The sequence below is a fragment of the Spea bombifrons genome, chromosome 13 (assembly GCF_027358695.1).
Source record: "Spea bombifrons isolate aSpeBom1 chromosome 13, aSpeBom1.2.pri, whole genome shotgun sequence".
Taxonomy (NCBI): Eukaryota; Metazoa; Chordata; class Amphibia; order Anura; family Pelobatidae; genus Spea; species Spea bombifrons.
The window spans coordinates 10992540-11012029 of NC_071099.1; the positions used below are offsets into that span (position 1 = coordinate 10992540).

General features: G+C 45.4%; 1 protein-coding gene across 1 annotated transcript in view; it reads right to left on the reverse strand.

Annotated features, from left to right (window-relative positions):
• Positions 1-19490, reverse strand: part of CDH4 (cadherin 4) — a 178455-nt gene that overhangs the window by 5836 nt on the left and 153129 nt on the right. Inside the window, exons 5-8 of the mRNA XM_053452942.1 lie at positions 12179-12334; positions 8951-9095; positions 6453-6625; positions 890-1027 (exon numbers count right to left, since the gene is read on the reverse strand). Coding sequence (XP_053308917.1) covers positions 890-1027; positions 6453-6625; positions 8951-9095; positions 12179-12334 — 612 coding nt within the window. The remainder of the gene's footprint in view (positions 1-889; positions 1028-6452; positions 6626-8950; positions 9096-12178; positions 12335-19490) is intronic.

Here is a 19490-nt window from a genome sequence, read left to right on the forward strand (position 1 = left end):
ATATTTTCCCAACTCAATTGGGTTGGTTTTCTCCGCGTTCACCAAAAGGAAAGTAGTTCTTCTCTTTCACAGATTGCACCAAACCGGCAACAAAATGGTTAACCCGGCAGCGTAAAATCCCCAGGGGTGCGATAACCGGCTCAGACAGTAAGTACTCCTGGAGGCTCGGGGGAAGCTGCTCTGATTACAGATGGAAGGCCAGACGCGGCGCGTATCTCCGCTCCCTGCACCCCTCGCACCGTGAAATCCTGATACCATCACCTTGTTAAGAAGACAAATTAGGAATTTATCCGGAATTGGATCTCCTGCGCTCCCCCGTGACTGATGGAGCCGCTGCCGCCGGCCGCCGCCGTCAGACTGACCTTTAACATCTGTTGTGCTTCACAATACCTGATGGTATCGCGAAGGAGCCGGGGGGGGGTGATAAGGGGGAGAGGAACTCGTTACGGGGTTTGCGATCATTCTTTGATCCCTCTTTTTTTATTTCAATAATTCAAGGACTGAAAACCGCATCAGACACAAAACAATTCCGAGCGTAGAGGATCAGCAGTCCGGGGGGCCGGAGGGCATAGAATTTTCCAGTGGATTATTAGCCGCGCGTCTGACGTTAAACTTTCATTCTAGTGCTGAGCCGGCTCCGTGACCCGACGCGATACAGAAGACTCGCAGGAGAAGCTGCCGCTAAACACTAGAAAAAGTCATATCGGCGGGACTTAGAGCTCCTGGCCTAAAAGGGGGGCTCAATGATGCTAATGACACGGCTTCCCTAATTAATGTTCAGCCCAATCTTTGGGTGAAATTGGGGTTCAGATTAGCTATATAATTGCCCCTATTGGGGAGAGAAAACACACAACTAAAAAGCGATGGCCGCCATACGTCGGCGTCTTACCAGATTAGAGGTGAACTCCGGAGGGTTGTCATTGATGTCTGCGACGTTAATGATGGCCGTGGCCGTGTTGGTGAGCCCGAAGCTCGTGCTCCCGTCCATGTCTGTGGCCTGGATCACCACGGTGTACTGCTGGACTTTCTGTGGAGAAACAGAGGGACTTGTATGAAGACGTCGGGCGAACACGCCCCAACAGAGCTTATGCTTTATAACAAATCACAGGCCGTTCATTCCAACACGAGACCGCCGGTCGCACGTCCCGCACGTCCCGCACCACCCGATATTTGGTTAAACCGCTTCATTTTGGGCAGCGCGCAAGCGGCGGATTTTATTCAGACGTTTTGAAACCCATTTATTTTTCGCAGCGATCGATTTAAAAAAGGGATACAAAACATAAAAGATCCATTAAGGTTTTTATTGGCTTCAGAAAGCGTTTACAGCGAATCACCTTGACCTGCTCAATTCTGGCACTCGGTCAATAATGTTCCCTCGGTTTAGTGACGCTCTAATTGGCGATCGGTGATATGTTTCCTATCAGCCAAATTTATACCGGGGATCCAGAGGAGACAATCATGCCTTTTTTCTTCCAATTTGTATTAAAACAAGCAGGTGATGTTTTTTTTTTTACAAGAGGAGGTAGGAAGCCTGTCTGCGCTCGCATTACTGAGAACCGTCAAAGGCCTATGGATGAACCCTTAACCCAGGACTATGATGTCATTCAAACAAACGCGAGTAATGTTAATGCGATTAGATTCAACAGCATTAGGCGACTGGAAGAACTGCGGGTACGGAGCCAATAAGATGAGTTAAATAGACAAAGCCCTATAATAAAGCACAAGAAAGAGATTTATAAATGGTAACATAGTAGCAAAGTATCTAACAAGAAAATACTATCTACAGGCGACGGCCGCCGACTAAGAGTCTGCGAGGCTCAAACTGTCCAGTAGGTGGCAGAGTTTGACCACGATGGTTGGACAGAGAGGGCGTGGGTTCGTTATCCTAACCGCAGCGTGTTCAGAGTGTGCGAGGCTGACTTATGACATCCGCGTCGTCTTCTAAACGCACGACATGCATAAAGACAGATGGAGGCGCCTGTCTGAAAGCAGGAAGGTCTCTAATAAAGTCACATATGGTATCGGCAAAATGCCCCACCTATACTGTCACGCTGTACAATGAAAACAGAATTGCCATTTCGGAAGCTGACGGATATGGTGCCCGTTCGCAAGAGCTTACAGTCTAGAGCAGGGGTGTCCAACCTCCGGTCTTCCAGCTGCTGCAGGACTACATCTCCCATAATGCTCTTTCAGCTAAGGGCCTGGCAGAGGAGTATAGAAGATGTAGTCTCTTGATGGAAATTTCAGTTTAAAAGGCAACAAGATGGAAGAATATGTTCAATTAAGAGCTTTTCTCCGATGTTAAGATGTTGGATAATGCCCGGCAGGTGGCACGGAGACCAGAGTGTCCAGACTCCATTATACCGAATGCACGAGGGAGACCCTGGGGCTGCCACCCCCCCACTCCAATAATCACCGCTTCAAACTGTCAGATTAAAGATGTGGAGGGAAAACGGTCGAGCAGAGCCGACTCCAATTTAAATCAATGCCCCTAATCCAACCCGACTCTGTTTCCCGTCTCTCTGGGCGAAAGAGTGAACTCTGCGTGTCCTCTCCCCGCAGTCAACTCCGTCTGGCAGGAGGACTCGTCGAAAGCACAGAGCAGGGAAAATTAATGCACATTTTTTAACATTAAAAATTCCATTTATTTGCATGTTTCACTGTGCACCCTCTTGATGTGCCAAACCCGGGAAGCCAAATCTTTAGCGCCCGGGCTTTATAAACAGCGGCGCTCGACTGTCACCCACAGACCTTTATTTACGGTTATAAAAAATATTCAACTATTGCTGTTGATTTTGACCCAAATATACCACATGGCGGCCCTCTGCCCCGCAGTTAGAACACTTCACTAAATGTTTTTTTGGCTTCCTTTAAAATTCTGAATAGAATTCTACCAATGGCTTCCCGCTGTTTTGGTGGCTACATTGTCCGTGAAGCCCCTTCATGCGCAGACATTCTCTTTTGGAATTAAATGCGAAACGCGCAGGAGGGGGAGGCACGCAGACATTGTTTTTCTCCTATATTTATGCAAAGTGCAGTCTAAAAAAGTAAAAGGTTACCTCTCGTCCTAACGATGCCATCCCAATCAAACTAAACACCCATTCTGCAGATCCAACAACAGAGAGGCTCGTTCACAGCGTGAGCCCTGCCACCCAAATCAGAATCTGATGAATATATTAATTAAGAAAGATAATAGCTGGTGATGATTTTCATTAGCATCGGCCGTGATCGCTGGTTATTCGTTACCTTTGTGATTGTGATGCAACACGTGGCGTGTCTGCCCTGACTGCGAGTGATATAATTGGGAGGTTAGGGACGCAGAGGTGTCTGTGAATTAAAAAATAGAACTCATTTACATCAGCGAGCTGTCGCTGCACAATGAGGATCTCACCTCTTCCAACTCAAACTTTATTCCAAAGTGTTCAGAAGAGGCCTTTAGGCACTGGAGTTGGAGCCTTTACGTTTGTTTTTAGCCAACTGAGATAACTCAAGGAGATATAAGACAGAGGTGTCTATTCACTAAAGTGTTTGTGAGTCCTGGGGACCCCCATTTTGTTTGGTTCTTGTCTTTTCTTTTTAATGTAGCAAGGGGTTTTAGAGAGACAGACGAGGCCATACAAATTGACATTGAACTTGCATGTTCTCGCCTGTAACTCGCAAAAGCACTTGCAGATCAGCCACCAACATTGAGTCTGATCTTCTTAGTGAATAGACCAAGGAGACACGTACCCAACGCTTCCTACTCAGCTCTTACTGAGGCCAAGACTACTTAAAAGATTTCCCGTGACACTTTGCAGTCAAACGTCATTAAAAGAACTGAAATAGAAACATGTACAATGGATATAATTCTATTCACTTACATGGGGGGCATTCGTACAAATAGTGTAAATATAATTATTGGGAAATCGGATTCCAAGAAAACCTTCAAGTCGATGATGAATCGTCAGGAAGGATCAGCACTGGCTGGCGCAAATAACTATTTGTTTGTGTCATCGCCATCCACGTACTGACTTGGGAGGTTAAATCCATTCAAGGCAAACGGACATAAAAGACGCTGCGAGAAAAATTCTACATGATGCCGTATGTTTCAGACACTCGATAACAATAAGAGATTTTATCCTGTGATCCGGAATGGGCTTATGACTTTCTGACCATTACAAATCACATGAAACGTGTTGGGTAAACAGAGTTTTGTGCAAAGTGCTACAAACGAGCAACTGAACAAAACTAATACACACAACAAACACAACACACAAAAAGCCAAAAGGGTGGATTCTACCGCATGAAAGAATGAATGCCTTTGGTTCCTCTCTGGAAAGTATAGCAAGGACCAGCATACCCCGTGAGGGTCATAATACCGGCGTCTACAACTAATTTATGATTCATAATCGCCTACAAATTGTACATTTCTATGTCTTCATTAAAATCAGTTCTGCCCCACTGGGAGGGCTATTTGCCCCCCTTTGAAGGGGGACGATTCTTGGAGGCCACCTTTTGAATTTACACGCGTTGAAATGGCTCTTCCTTAAGTAATGCAGACAGCAGGAGCATCCGGCCAGCAGCGCGATCCAGCACCGAGGTCAGCGCCGGGTACAATTCCAAGACTGTAACGTCTAAATCTCTCCTTCAATATATCTCCATTATAGGCTACAGGTATACAGCTCCCTGTTTAACGATTTGGGTTAGAAAATTGATCTAACAATTCAGCTTTTTAGGAAGTAACTGAAAAATCAAAGAGAATGAATACCGGCGCTGGGGCGGACTAAGTATTTTCCCAGCCTGGCTGTTTTTTTTTTCTTTTTGAGACGCGTTGGCTGTTAGATGCCCATAACGGCGGTGGACGGCGCTGGTAAGTGTTCTGCAAACCTATAACTGTCTGAAATGACCTTGAGGGAAATTAAATGACCAGGGGCCATGAGCATCGGCCTGCGCCCGAACAAAGAGGAGCTTCGGATCAATAAGGGCCGATCCAATCTTTCCAACGCAGTGACTTTGTTTATCGGCTGGGGGTCTTGCCAATGATAGATATTCCTTTTCACGCGCTCCGTGTTCCCAGCTGAATGAGCGCGGCTCTTTGTTCCGAGTGACAGTCCGCAACGCTCTCTGCTTCAGTGGGCTGCTGTCTTGGCAGTCTCGCGCGTACGGTGTCATAAAGTGATTGGATCGTACAACGATCCCCCGTCCCATCGGTATTTCTTTCCGCAGCCATTATGTGGATGACCTTGACGAAAATCACCTTCTTTTAGTCCTTTACCATAGCGTCGCATAGAAGATCAACAAGACGAGACGCGGCCTGCTGCAATACACAGCGATAACGAGCATCGGCGAGGCGTTGGAGTGTCGCTGGCATCATGTATTTAACGCTTTGGACCTGGCCCGCTGTATGTTATTTCCCCGTGAACAGGCCACTGATTCCAACAAAACCAAGGTCCGGCCGAGGGACACGTTATGGGCCATGATGTGTACTTTAGAATAAAATGTCAAAAGGACCGGGAAAGGCATTGAAAACTACGACACGTTGAATTAACAGAAATGGAGTAAATATCTAGTATAATTCAAATTTTTTTTGGGGAAAAAAATAAATGATTATATCTCACATTCTTAATAACTTCCTATAGAAATCCTCTGCAGGTAGGTGAGCCGAAGCTACAGGAGTCACATATTTCATTCATAAGCCCTAAAGTAACCCACTTTTAGGCTTATGAATGAAATATGTGACTCTGTTACAAAACCGGTCAATGGAATGTTCGTGTCGTCAAACATCCCCCTTGAATCCGTCAAACTTTGCCCCAAAATTGCACCTTATAAATAACCTCCGTTGGGTTTTTAAGTCGTTCAGACCGCAGAGATCTTGTAAGTGTTGAGTTAGATATCTTTTTTTTTTTTTTTTTGGTCCTGGTTTTGTTTCTGCTGCGGCGCTTGGATTTGACTTGGCCGGGAATTACGGCGCTCGGGCCCAATGCACACAATCCCTGCAGATTTTCTACGCATTTTATGAACTAATGGGCTTTGCATATATTATACAGGTAATTTGCAAATGCTGATTAGCTACGCGCGGGATAAAATATCTGGCGAAGAAGAAAAAAAAAAAAGAAAATTTAAAGGAATACCTCATGAAATAAAAAAAAAACGTGCTGGATGGGCTGACCCAAAACCTTTGGATTCGTGTAAATCCATCAAAATTTAAATTAAATCTCAACCGACGTAATTATAATCTGGGTAAAATGACCAAGACAATGGCCAAACATAACGAGTGTCAGCGAGTGGGCTAGTAGGTGTGAACGCCTTGCGATTTGTACCAGTTTTCAAGGCGCCTACAGTCCCCGGTGGGATTCCATATAGAGATCCGTGAAGCCTGGACTGTGGGCACCTTGGAGTCTTAGTTGGAACGTCCGTTACGTACCCGCGCGCTCCACCAAACCGTACGGGAGTCCGACCCCAAGCTCTCTCACCTCGCGGTCCAGTCCTCCTGCGGCGGTGTTAATGATGCCGGTTTGACCATGGATCACAAACATATCCTGAGAAGGACTCTGAGGACTCTGAGCCATGATCCTGTACATTAGAACCCCATTCGATGTGTTGATATCATCGGCGTCATGCGCGGTGACCGTCATCACGTATGTACCTGCGAAAAAAAACATGACATGAAGCAGCTGGAAAATATCCCTTCGTTATCACGCTTAGAATTATGTAGAAAGTCTGGTGCAAAGTATATATTTGGAATATTCGGCAGATACATTTCGTCTCCATGGCGATTGTCCCACTTTATGAATTTTGCGCCGGCTTTACTCTTGATACATAGGTTTAATTGTGGCGCTCACACGGATACATTGTTACAGTTTTTATCTATTATATTCAGCATTTATGGCCAAAAGTTACAGCCGGAGAACATGGGAAATGTTACGCTAAACTCCGCTGCGTGGTTTGTCTTTCAGAATTAATTATGGGGAGATTATCATATAAATGCTGCCCCTCCACCTGGAAGCCAAACCCCTGGGGGGGCCAAAGCCATTTTGTTTACCTCTTATTGCACATTAGCTAAATGCTCTCCCTGCACGGCTGCGCGCATCACACCTGTGCAGCATGCGCGAGCCAAGTCCGACACCTGGCCTCTCTAAAGCCCATAGAAGTCCGGGGTTTGTAATCACCGATCAGGTTTAAATCCTTCTCTGTTGGGCAAGAGGGTTCAAATACCTCTTCCTTAATTGTATTAACGGCAAAGCCCGAGCCGCCTGTGGACGCCTGCACTGCCCGTGATCCCCGTGCGCCGGCGCTGCGCGTCTTAAAGGATTATTTTCGCAAGCCTCAAATTACAGCTTCATTTCAAAACGAACTCGGGCCCCGTAATTGGCTTTCTGTTCAAATCACAGAGGCTAAAGATTTAAATTCCCCGTATGCAGATGACTTTCAAGTATCTAGCTCCATCTGCGCTTCTCTCGCTGGCATTTATCCCCCCCCCGGGGGCAAGTTGAGTGCCGGAGGAATCCAGACGCTGATCGTTTCTCTCCGGGAATACCGCGGCGCCCGGCTGCCATTAATTTGGGGTTCTGAAAGGCGAGGGAAGCTCAGCGCCGGTGGTCTTTATCCCCCGGGGTACACAGATTCCCATAACGGGTAACGTGGTGGCCTTTTGTGTCCGATTACCCCAAACGGAAACGCGTTCTTAGTCCTGCCTGCCTTAAGCATACTTTAAGGTGACAAGACCACCCTTTGAATAAAATACATCTATTAGGCTAGCAGTAACCTTAAACCGACATGATTAGCGTGTAAATAATGCGACCACCCTGCTTCTTCATTAAGGTCTTCTCGTATGGCATTGATAACCCTTGGCCCATGCTGGTGAGTCCTAAAGGAGACGTGAACAATTAATGGCTTCTATGAGAAGGACCTTTGAATTCTATATAAATCCTGATGTAAAAAGGGAAAATGGAGCAATTGGCGGAAGAACTGTGTTTGTCGCTACGGAGACAGCACCACTTTCAACGCTTTGCACCAGAATCCTTTACTGTAATTAAAACCATAGGACTTTCCACTCCGCGGCTCCGCTCTACGCTGGATTTCACAACAAATAAGTTACAGATAATTAAACACATCACAAAGTACAGTTGTCTGAATTTTACACCCCTAAGGAGAAGAAGTCCCTTTCCGAGATACTAACGAGGTGGGGGGGTGACCCAAGCCAAGGAATTTTTCTGCCCGAACATGAAGTTTTAATTGCCGTATATATTTATTCAGCGGAAGGGCTGCTGGAGCGCAGAGTCGCACCGATGATTCATTAATTAATCATTCGATTAGCTCACCGGCTGACACTTGAGTGGTTTGCGTTGCTCTTTCCAAGGCAGATGCCTTTTTTGCCGGAGTTAAATTCCGCCTCTACGTGCGCTCGGTACAACTTTGCCGGTTAAGGCGCCCTGGACAGGCGCCGGGGAATTCTGATATAAAACTCCGAGCTGCCTGTTTGACGCTGACAATATTCCCAAAGAGCCAGAGCTTCAAACAACCCAAGGAGAAGTCATTGTCGGAAAAACTGTGGCTCTGATACGCTTTCAAGATGGTCCATGTTTCATCAAAGGATACAGATAGTCTTTCCCTGAAGAACAGGGCTGAGGCCATTCCAAAGGGAGTACTTATCACAAAACAAGTTCGTTACGGGGCATCTGGCGCTTTATTATTTATAAGACCTGTCGGCGGTGGAGCCGGTCTCGTTTTGGTATTAAATATCTACTTCCAGCCCTTATAAGGTTATTTTTTTTTGTATGCGTCCATTTTTATATAATATAAATCTATAGATGATGAAATAAAAATATCTACAAGAAAGAACCTCGCTATCGACTTCCTATAACCTCTGATATCCTGAAACGTATTTAATTAATAATCGGCAATTAGGGCCGATGGTTATTGTAAAGTCTTAGAATGTTGCCAGCACGCAGCGTATGAATGAATCGCTTACCTGGCTTTGACGATTCGTCCACCGAGCCATTGAAGATCTGGGTTGAGAATTCGGGTCTGTTGTCATTCATGTCAATCACATAGATAGACAGGTCAATTGGATTCTCTACCTTGTTCCCGTTCATGTCAACAGCATGAGCTCGGAGCTGGAAATGAATAACAGGAGAATGAAGGACAGATCGGGGATAAGGGGGGGACATTTTTAAGCCAAACATGAAGTTTAATGTTGTTGGCAATGCAATCCCTCAATACTCTACCCTAGAACAAGACTTAGCCCAAAATAAGGAGATCATTTCTGATGAACCCATTGAAGTCCATTGTAATCACCATCAGTGGTCCCTATAAACCGGTAAAGAGAAAAGCATATGTGCTGTGATACAATGTAACAGAGAAAGACCTGACGTGAAGGTCCATTTTATAGGTTAAAAAACAATATTTTGTGACTTTTCTTTTTAAAGGTGATACTTTTGTAACCAAGGTGAATAGCGTGATGGGGGTTCAGTATCTTGGCTGGGTCTGAGTAACCAGCTGACAATGTACATCTGGAACGTGGAAAATTCAGCTTTAACAAAGTTACAGAAACTATTTATGCTGTTGGGAAAACTGTTAATTAGGAGTAAAACGAGTCACTGCAGCTGACAGGTGTTGTGTTATTTTGGTTTTCCCAACAAACCAGAATATTTGGCGACACCAGGTCTTTCAAAGACATGTGAGTGATGAGTGGGTTCAGGGAACAGCTGTGCGCGCTGCACATGGGAGAACAAATTAGGTATTTTGGGCTTCTTGATCTGGATTGGGACTTTGCTCTGAAGCAATGCAGATCAGGGCTGTTCTGGACCCCCTGTGATTTTATTGAAGGGTTAAAGCAAATGCAGGTAAATTACACGTACAGGATATTCCAACTGTGGCTGGTGGTTTACGGTTCTATAGGATGTTCTTCTCATGGCTGGTGTTCTACAGGCTGCCCCACTAGTGACTGGTGTTCTACAGGATGTTCTTCTCATGGCTAATCTTCTACAAGCCGCCCCGCCACCGACAAGCGTTTTACTGGACGTTTACGCTCATGGCTGGTGTTTTTCAGACTTCCCCACCGGTGACTGGTGTTCTACAGGACATTACTTTCATAACTGGTGTTCTAAAGGATGTTCATCTCATGGTTGGTGTTCTGGAGGGCGTTCCGCTCATGGCCGGTCTTCTACAGGCCGTTCCGCTCAAGGCTGGAGTTTTACAGGCTGTTCATCTCATGGCCAGTGTTCTAAAGGATGTTCCTCTCATGGCTGGTGTTCTACAGGCTGTTCATTTCATGGCCAGTGTTCTAAAGGATGTTCCTCTCATGGCTGGTGTTCTGCAGGATGTTCCGCTCATGGCTGGTGTTCTATAGACCAACCCACCTGTGGCCATATTTCTACATGATGTTCTGTTCATGGCCCGTTTAAAACAGACTGTCCCACTGGTGGATGGTATTCTATAAAGCCAGCCCACCTGGTGTTCTCTGGATCTGGCCAGATCTAAAGGCTGTGTCATGGTTAAAAGGAATTGGTGACCTTTGTGTAGCTTGTGTTCTATAGATAACGCAGCTTTGTGAGTACTGCCCAGGCAGAGAATTTGGCTCAGGGAACACATGAATTGATATATCAGAAATAAGAAAAGCTGATGGTATTATTATTATCTTATATTACTGTTTGTGTTTATCCTCTGCAGACAAGCAGAGGACCGGGAGCTGGAGGAACATATGTTCTGCTGACTTAAATTGATTGACAACCTCCAAAAGATGGAGCGCTTCTCACCTCTGGCTGGGAGACAGATGCTGAAACAGGTCGTCCTTGTGAGAGGAAGACGGATAACGAAATATGAAAGCGTGAGGGAGTCATTACTGCAATGCAGAGACAGGAGATTTTTATGGAGGCGATTCCAACACAGGGGACCCGGGCTCCCATGTACACATCAATCAATCCCTCTCTTAGGTTCTCTGCATGCCGGAGAAGACACGCTCCCCTACACGGGCCACAAATGGCCGATATCTAGGCAGCCATTCTGTCTCCTCAAACACGACCTGTGTCTGGTCATGCCCCCAACTCCAAAGACTGAGAAATGGATGGCTTGCATGATAAATCCAGATCTCAGTAACTTCTTCTCTACCAATACTGGCACATTTGGGCAAATGATTTGCGTGACGTCGGCAGCGGTATGGAAAGTACCCTGCAGGAGACTTGCGATGACAGAATGAAGATCGGGGGTAACTATATAATAAAGAGCAGTGAAAGTTAGCCAATGCTGTAGTTCTCTACAGTTAATACTCTGCAGTAATTTACGCAGCGGCATGCTTGATTTCTTTCCAGCCACAAACTGCAGCTCCGGATTCCCAGTGAAAAAAAAAAGAAAGCCCTGTTTGTGAAGCAGGTAATTTCTGCGCAGGCTGGTAAGAGGAGCGGTATTTATCATACCCTCCGGGTGCGCTTATCGCACGATTCCCAGCCTTTGTAATGGGCTTTTGTTGGTTCGACGATGCTATGAATATTCCTCACAATCACCTCCGGAGTGTGTGAACGTCTGGCCATATGTGCATCTCTGTCTAACACGGGAACTCAAAGGCTCAAAACACGCTTCATCTTCATGGCCTTCCTGGCAGACTGTTGAGGGAATATCTCTGCTGTAGTTCAAATAAAATATAATATTGTATTCATTTTCTGCTATGAAGAATCTGATTTAGAGACCGATGATCTGAACCATCTGCTGGATTGTCTCAGCAATTTGCTTTGGCCCCTGGCTGGTTACCTGAACCCTCTCCCCATCGCTATGCCCGTCCATAAAAAAAAGCACAGGGAAATCTCTGGAGTCGGTGACTTGTAACATAAAAAGGGTTAAAAATCGTGTTTCCCTTCGAATGGTAATTAACCCTCTAGGAGGCAGAAGACCAGGTTAAATACTCAGAGTTAAATGGGGTTTAACCCCAAAGCCTGGTAGAAACCTGTTAAGAGAGAATGAAAATGCCCCCCATTTGGTTAAAAAAATTTGTGAAAGCGACATTTTTTACAGCTAAGTAAATAAAAATACAGTTAACCCTCTGAGTGCCAAAACCAAAACCCTAACAAAGGGTCTACAGCTTTGTCACATTGTTAGTGTGTACGTGAATGAATGAGCTGATTTCATGTATGGGGTCTGCTCGTTACATACATAGACCTGTCCGTGAGGGTCCACGTTGGGTCCTGCATGCAAAGGATACACTCACGTGATAAGAAGATCTTTCCTCTCTGTCCAGGGGTCTGGTCACGTACATTCGGCCCGAGATGGGATCGATGTTGAATATCTCCGTGGGTGGCTGGTCTGCCCCTACGCCCGTGATACTGTATCTGATCATGCTGTCCCGGTCCTTATCAGAACGGATCTGAAAGAAACAGAGTTACAATAAAATCAAGGGTTTTCTGTCAAACTTTATTTGTAGACAAATCCAGGATTATGACATCACAAAACTTCAATGCATAGCTGGCCATAATTGCCCATCTTATCTTTTTATGCTGCATTCTGTTCACTTTGGGTTCGAGAAGCTGAAGCGCGTATTGTAATGTTAGGTAGCCAATAGCAGATGGCATCTCCGCTTTGTGTTGGTTGTACCCAGGGTTCTAGCTTAGAACGTTGGAATCCATACAGAGACTCCACCAATAGACGGGTCTATTCTCTACAGACCGAGCTGAATCGTCGGTTACCATGGCCGCCTCTACTAAATTGGTTTCAACGGCGCAGCTTGCAGATTCTCTAAAGTAAACTCCACTGTCAATTGGATTTCAAGTCAACTCAACTCCCAGCTTGGGTGTTGTAAAGGAAACCACAGCAACTTATCTGTTCACGCAAAGTCGAGCTGAGTTGGCAGTTGAGTTCAAAAGGTCCTCCGACTCGTCAAAATTACTTCTAAGGAACTCTCAATAAGTTAAAGACTCTCAACTGACGGCCAAACCCAACTGCGTTAAAGTTGAGATGTTAGCAACCGACACAACTTAACAGCACATTAAATCTAATTAATAAATACTTGAGTTTGCGTACGAACCTAGTTGGCCGAGCTCTGCAGCTCGGATGAAAACTCGCCCTCAATGAATAGACCTGCGCAGGCGGACAGCGAGTCTCTCCCTTCCACCTTCTCCATGTTCTCCGGACTGGAATAACTGTTAAAGGCAGCAGTTTTATTTTATGGCCCCCTCGGGTGAGAGGTACTTTGCTGCTATATTGGCTCTACAGACCCAGCTTACTTAGCGGGTTGCGATACATGTAACCCTTTTAAGAGTCGGAGCAGATAGCAAAGCCTTGCAGAGCAATTGCTACTATAAAAGGTTAATAGGGTAATAAATCAGCCCAAGAACCCAGGGGCAGAAATGTTTGAAGCTACAGAGACTCCTTCACTTAATGTCTGACACGTTCAGTTCCAATGACACCTTATTTCTTAAAATATTCCGTAACCTGCCGACGAGGGGCAAAATGCCGCCATTTGATTAAATTAAGAATCACTTCTATGAGTCCATTACGGGCGAATTCACCAGGAACTGATAACTAATTAACATCAATGAATGAACTAATCAGGCACATTTCTTCTTATTTATGAAACGGCATATCATTTTTATTCAGAACCTGAAACAAAGAAACTGACTATGTACCTGGCACCAAATTATTATTATTCATTTATTTTATTTAATTAAAAAAAATGGGTTTTCCGTCAAAATCTTTTTTCTGATGTACAGAAAGGGGAACGTTGACAAAAAAATAAAGTGATCATTAAACTTGTCAATAACAGGATCAAGCGGCAGGAGGTGTGACGTGACCTTCCTCGTGAAAGTGTTCTCCACCGCTAATTGGCACCATTGTTAAGATTAGCTACATTCATTATATCGATGTCCTGATGATCCGCCTCCCAACTGAGGCATTCCAGGATTCCATGACACACAATGATATAACCCACAGCTTGGGGGAAGATAATTATCGTAAGAACGGGGAGTTTTTTTTTTGGGGGGGAAGAATTGTCTGTTTTTAAAGAACGACCTGACCTTTCTAAAACTAATAGTGAACGAGTTTCTTGCACGGCCCCCGGTCACCATTTTTTTTTCACTATATAAGTCCTGCTTCTTCGTGTGAGAAGATAACCGTCTTCTCATTCCCATGTGAAGATATCTTTTGGAGTTGTGCTGGACTTCTGAGTCTGATACCTGAAGGTCACTCTGTAGAGAACTCATCCGTCTCAGGACGGTCGTGATTACAGGTTATTACAATCCAGGGAAAGTAATTGAACGTATAGGACACGCGTGTGACAGCGTTAAATAACAGCCGAGGTGCTAGCGGTATCTTTCCGGAGAAACTCAGATTAACGACGTTCTCATTAAAGCCGTATCAAGACCCGTCTCTGGCTCCCAATGTATAAAAGACATTTGTCATTCGAGAAGCAGGCAGGTTCCTATTACAGAGATGCCAATAAATAGCATTATTCCTTTGAAACACATTAACAGAGTCTAACTATAAAATAATGGAGTTTTTACAGAAAAAAGGATAAATATCACCTATAAAACCTATCTGATTGGTTGGTGACCTTGGGGACCGGCTTCAGACTCGGGGACGGACCTTCAGACTCTGAGAAGGACCTTCTGACTCGGGGAAGGACCTTCTGACTCGGGGACGGACCTACTCGCCAGAAAGCATGCTAGCATTCTTTTAACACATATTAGGAATAGATTTATTTTATATTATGGTGATAAAAGATTACATTCCCCTCCTACAAACCCCCGACTCTCATTTAACTGACTATCCAAATACTAAGTTTTCAGTTTTATAGGCGAGATTTTTTTAGCCTCGCTGGTGAAGATCTGCATGAGGTGTAAATATAAATTCCGAATTTGCATCTCCATAAGACACCAAATATAAGCAGCGGGGACTCATTCCAACAGGATTGATTTTAACCTAATGCGAATTTGTTCCACATTAATTATTCCTAATTAAAACGGATGAAAGGAGCCTTCTCTTCTGTTCAAGGTCTTGTTTCCAGATGCGGTGAGTAAGGCGTCTTGCTGGTACGTTATCTTGGACCGTTTTAGTGCCGTTATTGTGCGAGCGGCACTAGGTGGTGCTCAATCATCTCGAAATGATCCAGCCTCTTATCTGTACACAGTCCATGGAGGTAAAACAGACGCTATATTTTACCACCGGGGTCCAAACCTGGAATGTTGGCTTGTACTGGTCTGCGACTGGGCAACGACCCATCAAGGAGGCCAAACTTTGTATCCCCTTAATATGCAATTTAAAAAAGGAGCCCTGGCTATAGAATCACCTTCGCTGAAACGGATCCTTTACCTTTTAGAGTGAAATATGTAGCCTTTTTACTATTAGATGGCAAAGTACCGCTGAATGCTCACAAATCTGTAACATGGCTCGCTGTACAACTAAAGGGTCAGAATCCTGCTTAATACAACCCCAAAAAATCAGTTTACGGTGACATGCGTGTGAACCGGAATTTGGATAAAATAGACTCCTGAATGTTATGGAGCATCAGCGATTAATTAAGAACTGAATTATTTCTCCGCAGCTTGCTTGGGTCTCAAACAACCCCATGCTGGAGACATTGTAATTCCGCGGCACGCCGAGAGGCTGAGAGTAATCCGTGCACATACCTTGTATACTACTGGTCAGCGGCCATTAGATTTCCCCAGAACATAATTCATGGAACCGCCCTGAGACGTCTTCCTGCACCCCGCTGGCCTTGAGACGTCTTCCTGCACCCTGATGGCCTTGAGACCTCTTCCCACACCCCACCAGCCCCGAGACCTCTTCCTGCCCCCACTGGCCTTGCAATGTCTTCCCGCACCCCGTTGGGCTCTGAGACGTGCTTCCTCACCCCGCCACCCCTTAACTCCCCTTCCTATTTTGTTCTTTCCATCTTTGCCGCATTTACTACTTTTAGACAATGCCACAAAGCTTCACGTCTCGGCTGCTGACAGAACCAGATCTTGTCATCGCGTGGAAGGCTCTGGCAGCTGATGACGGGTTCTGTATGCAGAGCGAATATCCTTTCCTGCGGAGAGCAGATCGGGAAGGAGAGAGAGAAACTCAGACTTTGATCACATCAGAGAGGACAGAGCTGCCTTCGCTCAGGTTTGGGACTTGACGCCTCGGCAGTTCTCACACGTAAAGAGGACCTCCTTCCCAGCCTCCCACTTCCCCATTAATTGCCACATATACAAAATCTCAGCTTTTCTATCTTTAGGAAGTAACTTTTTTTCACCCAGAATTCCAAGAATCTTTTTATATTATCAGCAGGAATGAACTGTCACAGAGTACGTGACTTTTCACTCATTCACTAGATACTGAGTTCCCGGAGAACTTGAGCCCATGATTATTAAGAGAGATGGGTATGGAGGACACTATGTGGGTTATATGCTCACTTAACCCTTCCCCTTTGGGGCACAGATAACGAGCGGAGATGTTCTGCTCTAAAGCCTTTGCTTACGGCTTTGGAGTCATTTCCAGATTTGGAGAAATAACGGAAATTTCATTTCATTCTTTGTTAATATTTTCCCATCCAGTTTATATTTCCGCTGGTTGATGCTATCGAGGCTTCACCTGGAGAAGCTCGCTCGGGGATCCTGTCCTGGGAAAGGCCACGTTTCGGTATTTAAAGGGCTTTCCAAGCACAAGCCGTGTTGGGTTCCTCCTTTAAGCTGCTTCTTACCTTATCAGTTTAATGTAAAATACTGTATGTTCAGAACTAGTAAGGATACTGTTATAATGACTACGGACACCTACCAACTCGTCTGAAGTTACCAGGGGTCTACCATGGGGTAGGACACGTGATGTTATTTACTAAGAAAACTTGGCCTTCTATATTTTTTTTTTTTTTTTTTTTGACACGAAGAACTGAAAATTCCATGGTGCTGAAGCTCCTGTCCCCAACTTGTCCAAGGCCGGGGTTGGGCTTCATTCCTAGGCTGTTGGACACGTGTTGGGAATCCCTTATTTCCTTCTTCTGTTGTGTCTCAAGCCGCTTCTCATCTTCCTCAGTTGAGTTTCCCGGCCAAGGCGTTCGCCCGCTCCTCAGAGGCCGCGTGTCTGTGAGCCTACAGCCCGACCGCACCGTCTTCACAGCTGTCGGACTGGCTGCTGCGTGGAGTAAAACTTCCCATCCGTGACCGTGTCAACATGCTACATTTCTACCGATATCGGCGCATCAACATCTAGAACCGGCACAGCTAGACCCAATCATGACAATAAACTCCCAGGGGTAACCACATCGCCTCCATGCTCTGAAATAAAGCAGAAAAAGTCGCTTCCAGAGACAGAGGATTTTTAGCGACCACAGTCCGTAAATCTAGCTATTTAAATGCAGGACAGTTCGCCGCTATGCACCGGCAGGAGAAGACACATTGATCACTGGAAGAAACGGACATGTCTGTCCCTTTCAGGGATAACAGAGAGAATTCCCTGATACTTTGTTGCACTGGGATTGCAGTTTTAAAATTAATATTCTACTTTAATATATGACAATCCTGGGACTGCCAATACATTTTGTAGTAAAACTTAATTTTTCAATTTTATCTCACATTCCCCATTGAGTTTTTGCGGCTGATCCTGGACGTTCTTTGCTGAGAGGGAGGTTGGTAAGTAAAACAGCCTCCCAGCAGAAGTGGTAGAGGGTAATACAATGAGGGTATGAAACATGCATGGGATAGACATACGGCTCCTGAATCTAAGACGAGACCAACAACTGATGGTTCGAGTCTTTACAGCGGGACTAGATGGGCCGAATGGGGCCGGTCCGCCAGCAGGTTCTGTGTTTGAATCTCTGTCCTGTTATGATCCCATAAGGCTGGGTATGGGAAGATTAATGAATATGCCAATGCATTCCAGTTACATCCCAGGATATCCTGCCAGTTCTCCAAGCTAGCGGCTACATTATGATACCGATAATACCACGAGCAGCCAGGTCTGGAGAGCATCGCTGCTGTTAGAAGGCGTTTATCGTGATGGATAAAAAGTACCAGCAGCTAATTCCGCTTTATTATGGATTGGTGATGGTTCCAAGATGGCTCTCGATGTAAGGGAACCACAGACCTGCGCGATCCGTCTCTGTGACACAAGCCGTGGACCGCTTTCCAGCAGGAGATGATACGATAATTTGCCTGGATGGAATCATTCAGTTTCCACTCATCATGCAGGGAATTTTGTTCCCTCTAAGGTGATTAACGTGTCAAAACCACCACCTGAATCAGTACATCCGCCAGTCCGGTAATTGAGATCAACGGGATATTGTCTCCCAGGCTGGGGTTATTAGCCAAGTCTGCGGTGGCAAAACCACCCCCCCTGCCAAAAACTTCATTTCTTGGGGGCATCAGTGGCTGGGATGAGGTCTAAAACCCCACTGAGGCTCTTTCGGCACAAAGAAGGACTCCCTGTAAGTCCTCCCCAGTCATTCTCTACTCTCCCCACTCCTCGTAATGAAATATTCTCTGCTGTTTCTTTTGCTCTTAGACAACCAGGCAGCTGCAGACGTGCTAATCGCAAAGCTGAAATGACTTGCATTCACAACACCTTTTGTCTGATCAAATAGGCAATTACCGTACGGAATTAAAGGTTCCTTTAATGGAAAAATAGAAAGACAGGAACCCAAATTGTATCCAGCTTTAAAAGACGAGAAGCCGGAGCGAATGAATGAATGAATTCTTCATTCGGAAACAGATACGATTCTTTTACGAGTAACCTGTGAATGTCTCACTACTCTCTCTTTGTATCAACTTCATCAACTCATTCTATGAGGCAATTGCCAGCGTCTCAAATATCTGCTCTAGAATCCCTGCTCGTCGGGAACAAAAGGACGCTTCTTTTTTGTCTTCACGTCAAATATTTATAGGAATTTCTGTCAGCGGGATCTGCTCATCATTTCATAAGATCCATGATGTTACATTGTAACGCCTCCGGGGCTAACGAGGCGTTCCGCAACCTACTATCGAGCAGGGAAGCAATGAGAGAAGTAATTACACTGTTTGCACCCCTGGGCACTTTTAATTCACCCTCCTATATGTTATTAAACATGTCAGCCTGGTTTACTGAATGCAGAACTGCTAATTCTGGAGATTCTAAAGATCTAGACTCCAACCATGGAAGAAGAGCACACTGTCTGACCTCAGATGCGACAGGAGACTCCCAACACACTAAGCCGCACCGGCCTGGCCTCTGTTCTTTATTATACATCAGGTTTCACCATACTAACTGTATATGGGGTGCTGGCGCCGCCGAACCACATCCACTGGGCATGTGCAGGTGACAAGAGCGCCCCCTGGGGCATGAAGGGGCTACGGAAACCAAAGCACTGAGGCTTCCAAATCACCTGCGGATTCGCGTGTGATTAGGAAAATGTACTAATTCCTAAAAGTCACGTTGCTGCGATAAAGACGCAACCAGAGCCTTTGAATATCTGTGCTGTCGGATAATTGGCAGTTATTTTGTATCTTTGTGGTAACTTCATTACGAGGCGGGGGGCAATGCGGAGGAACGTGTCCCGAGAACCCTCCGGCCCA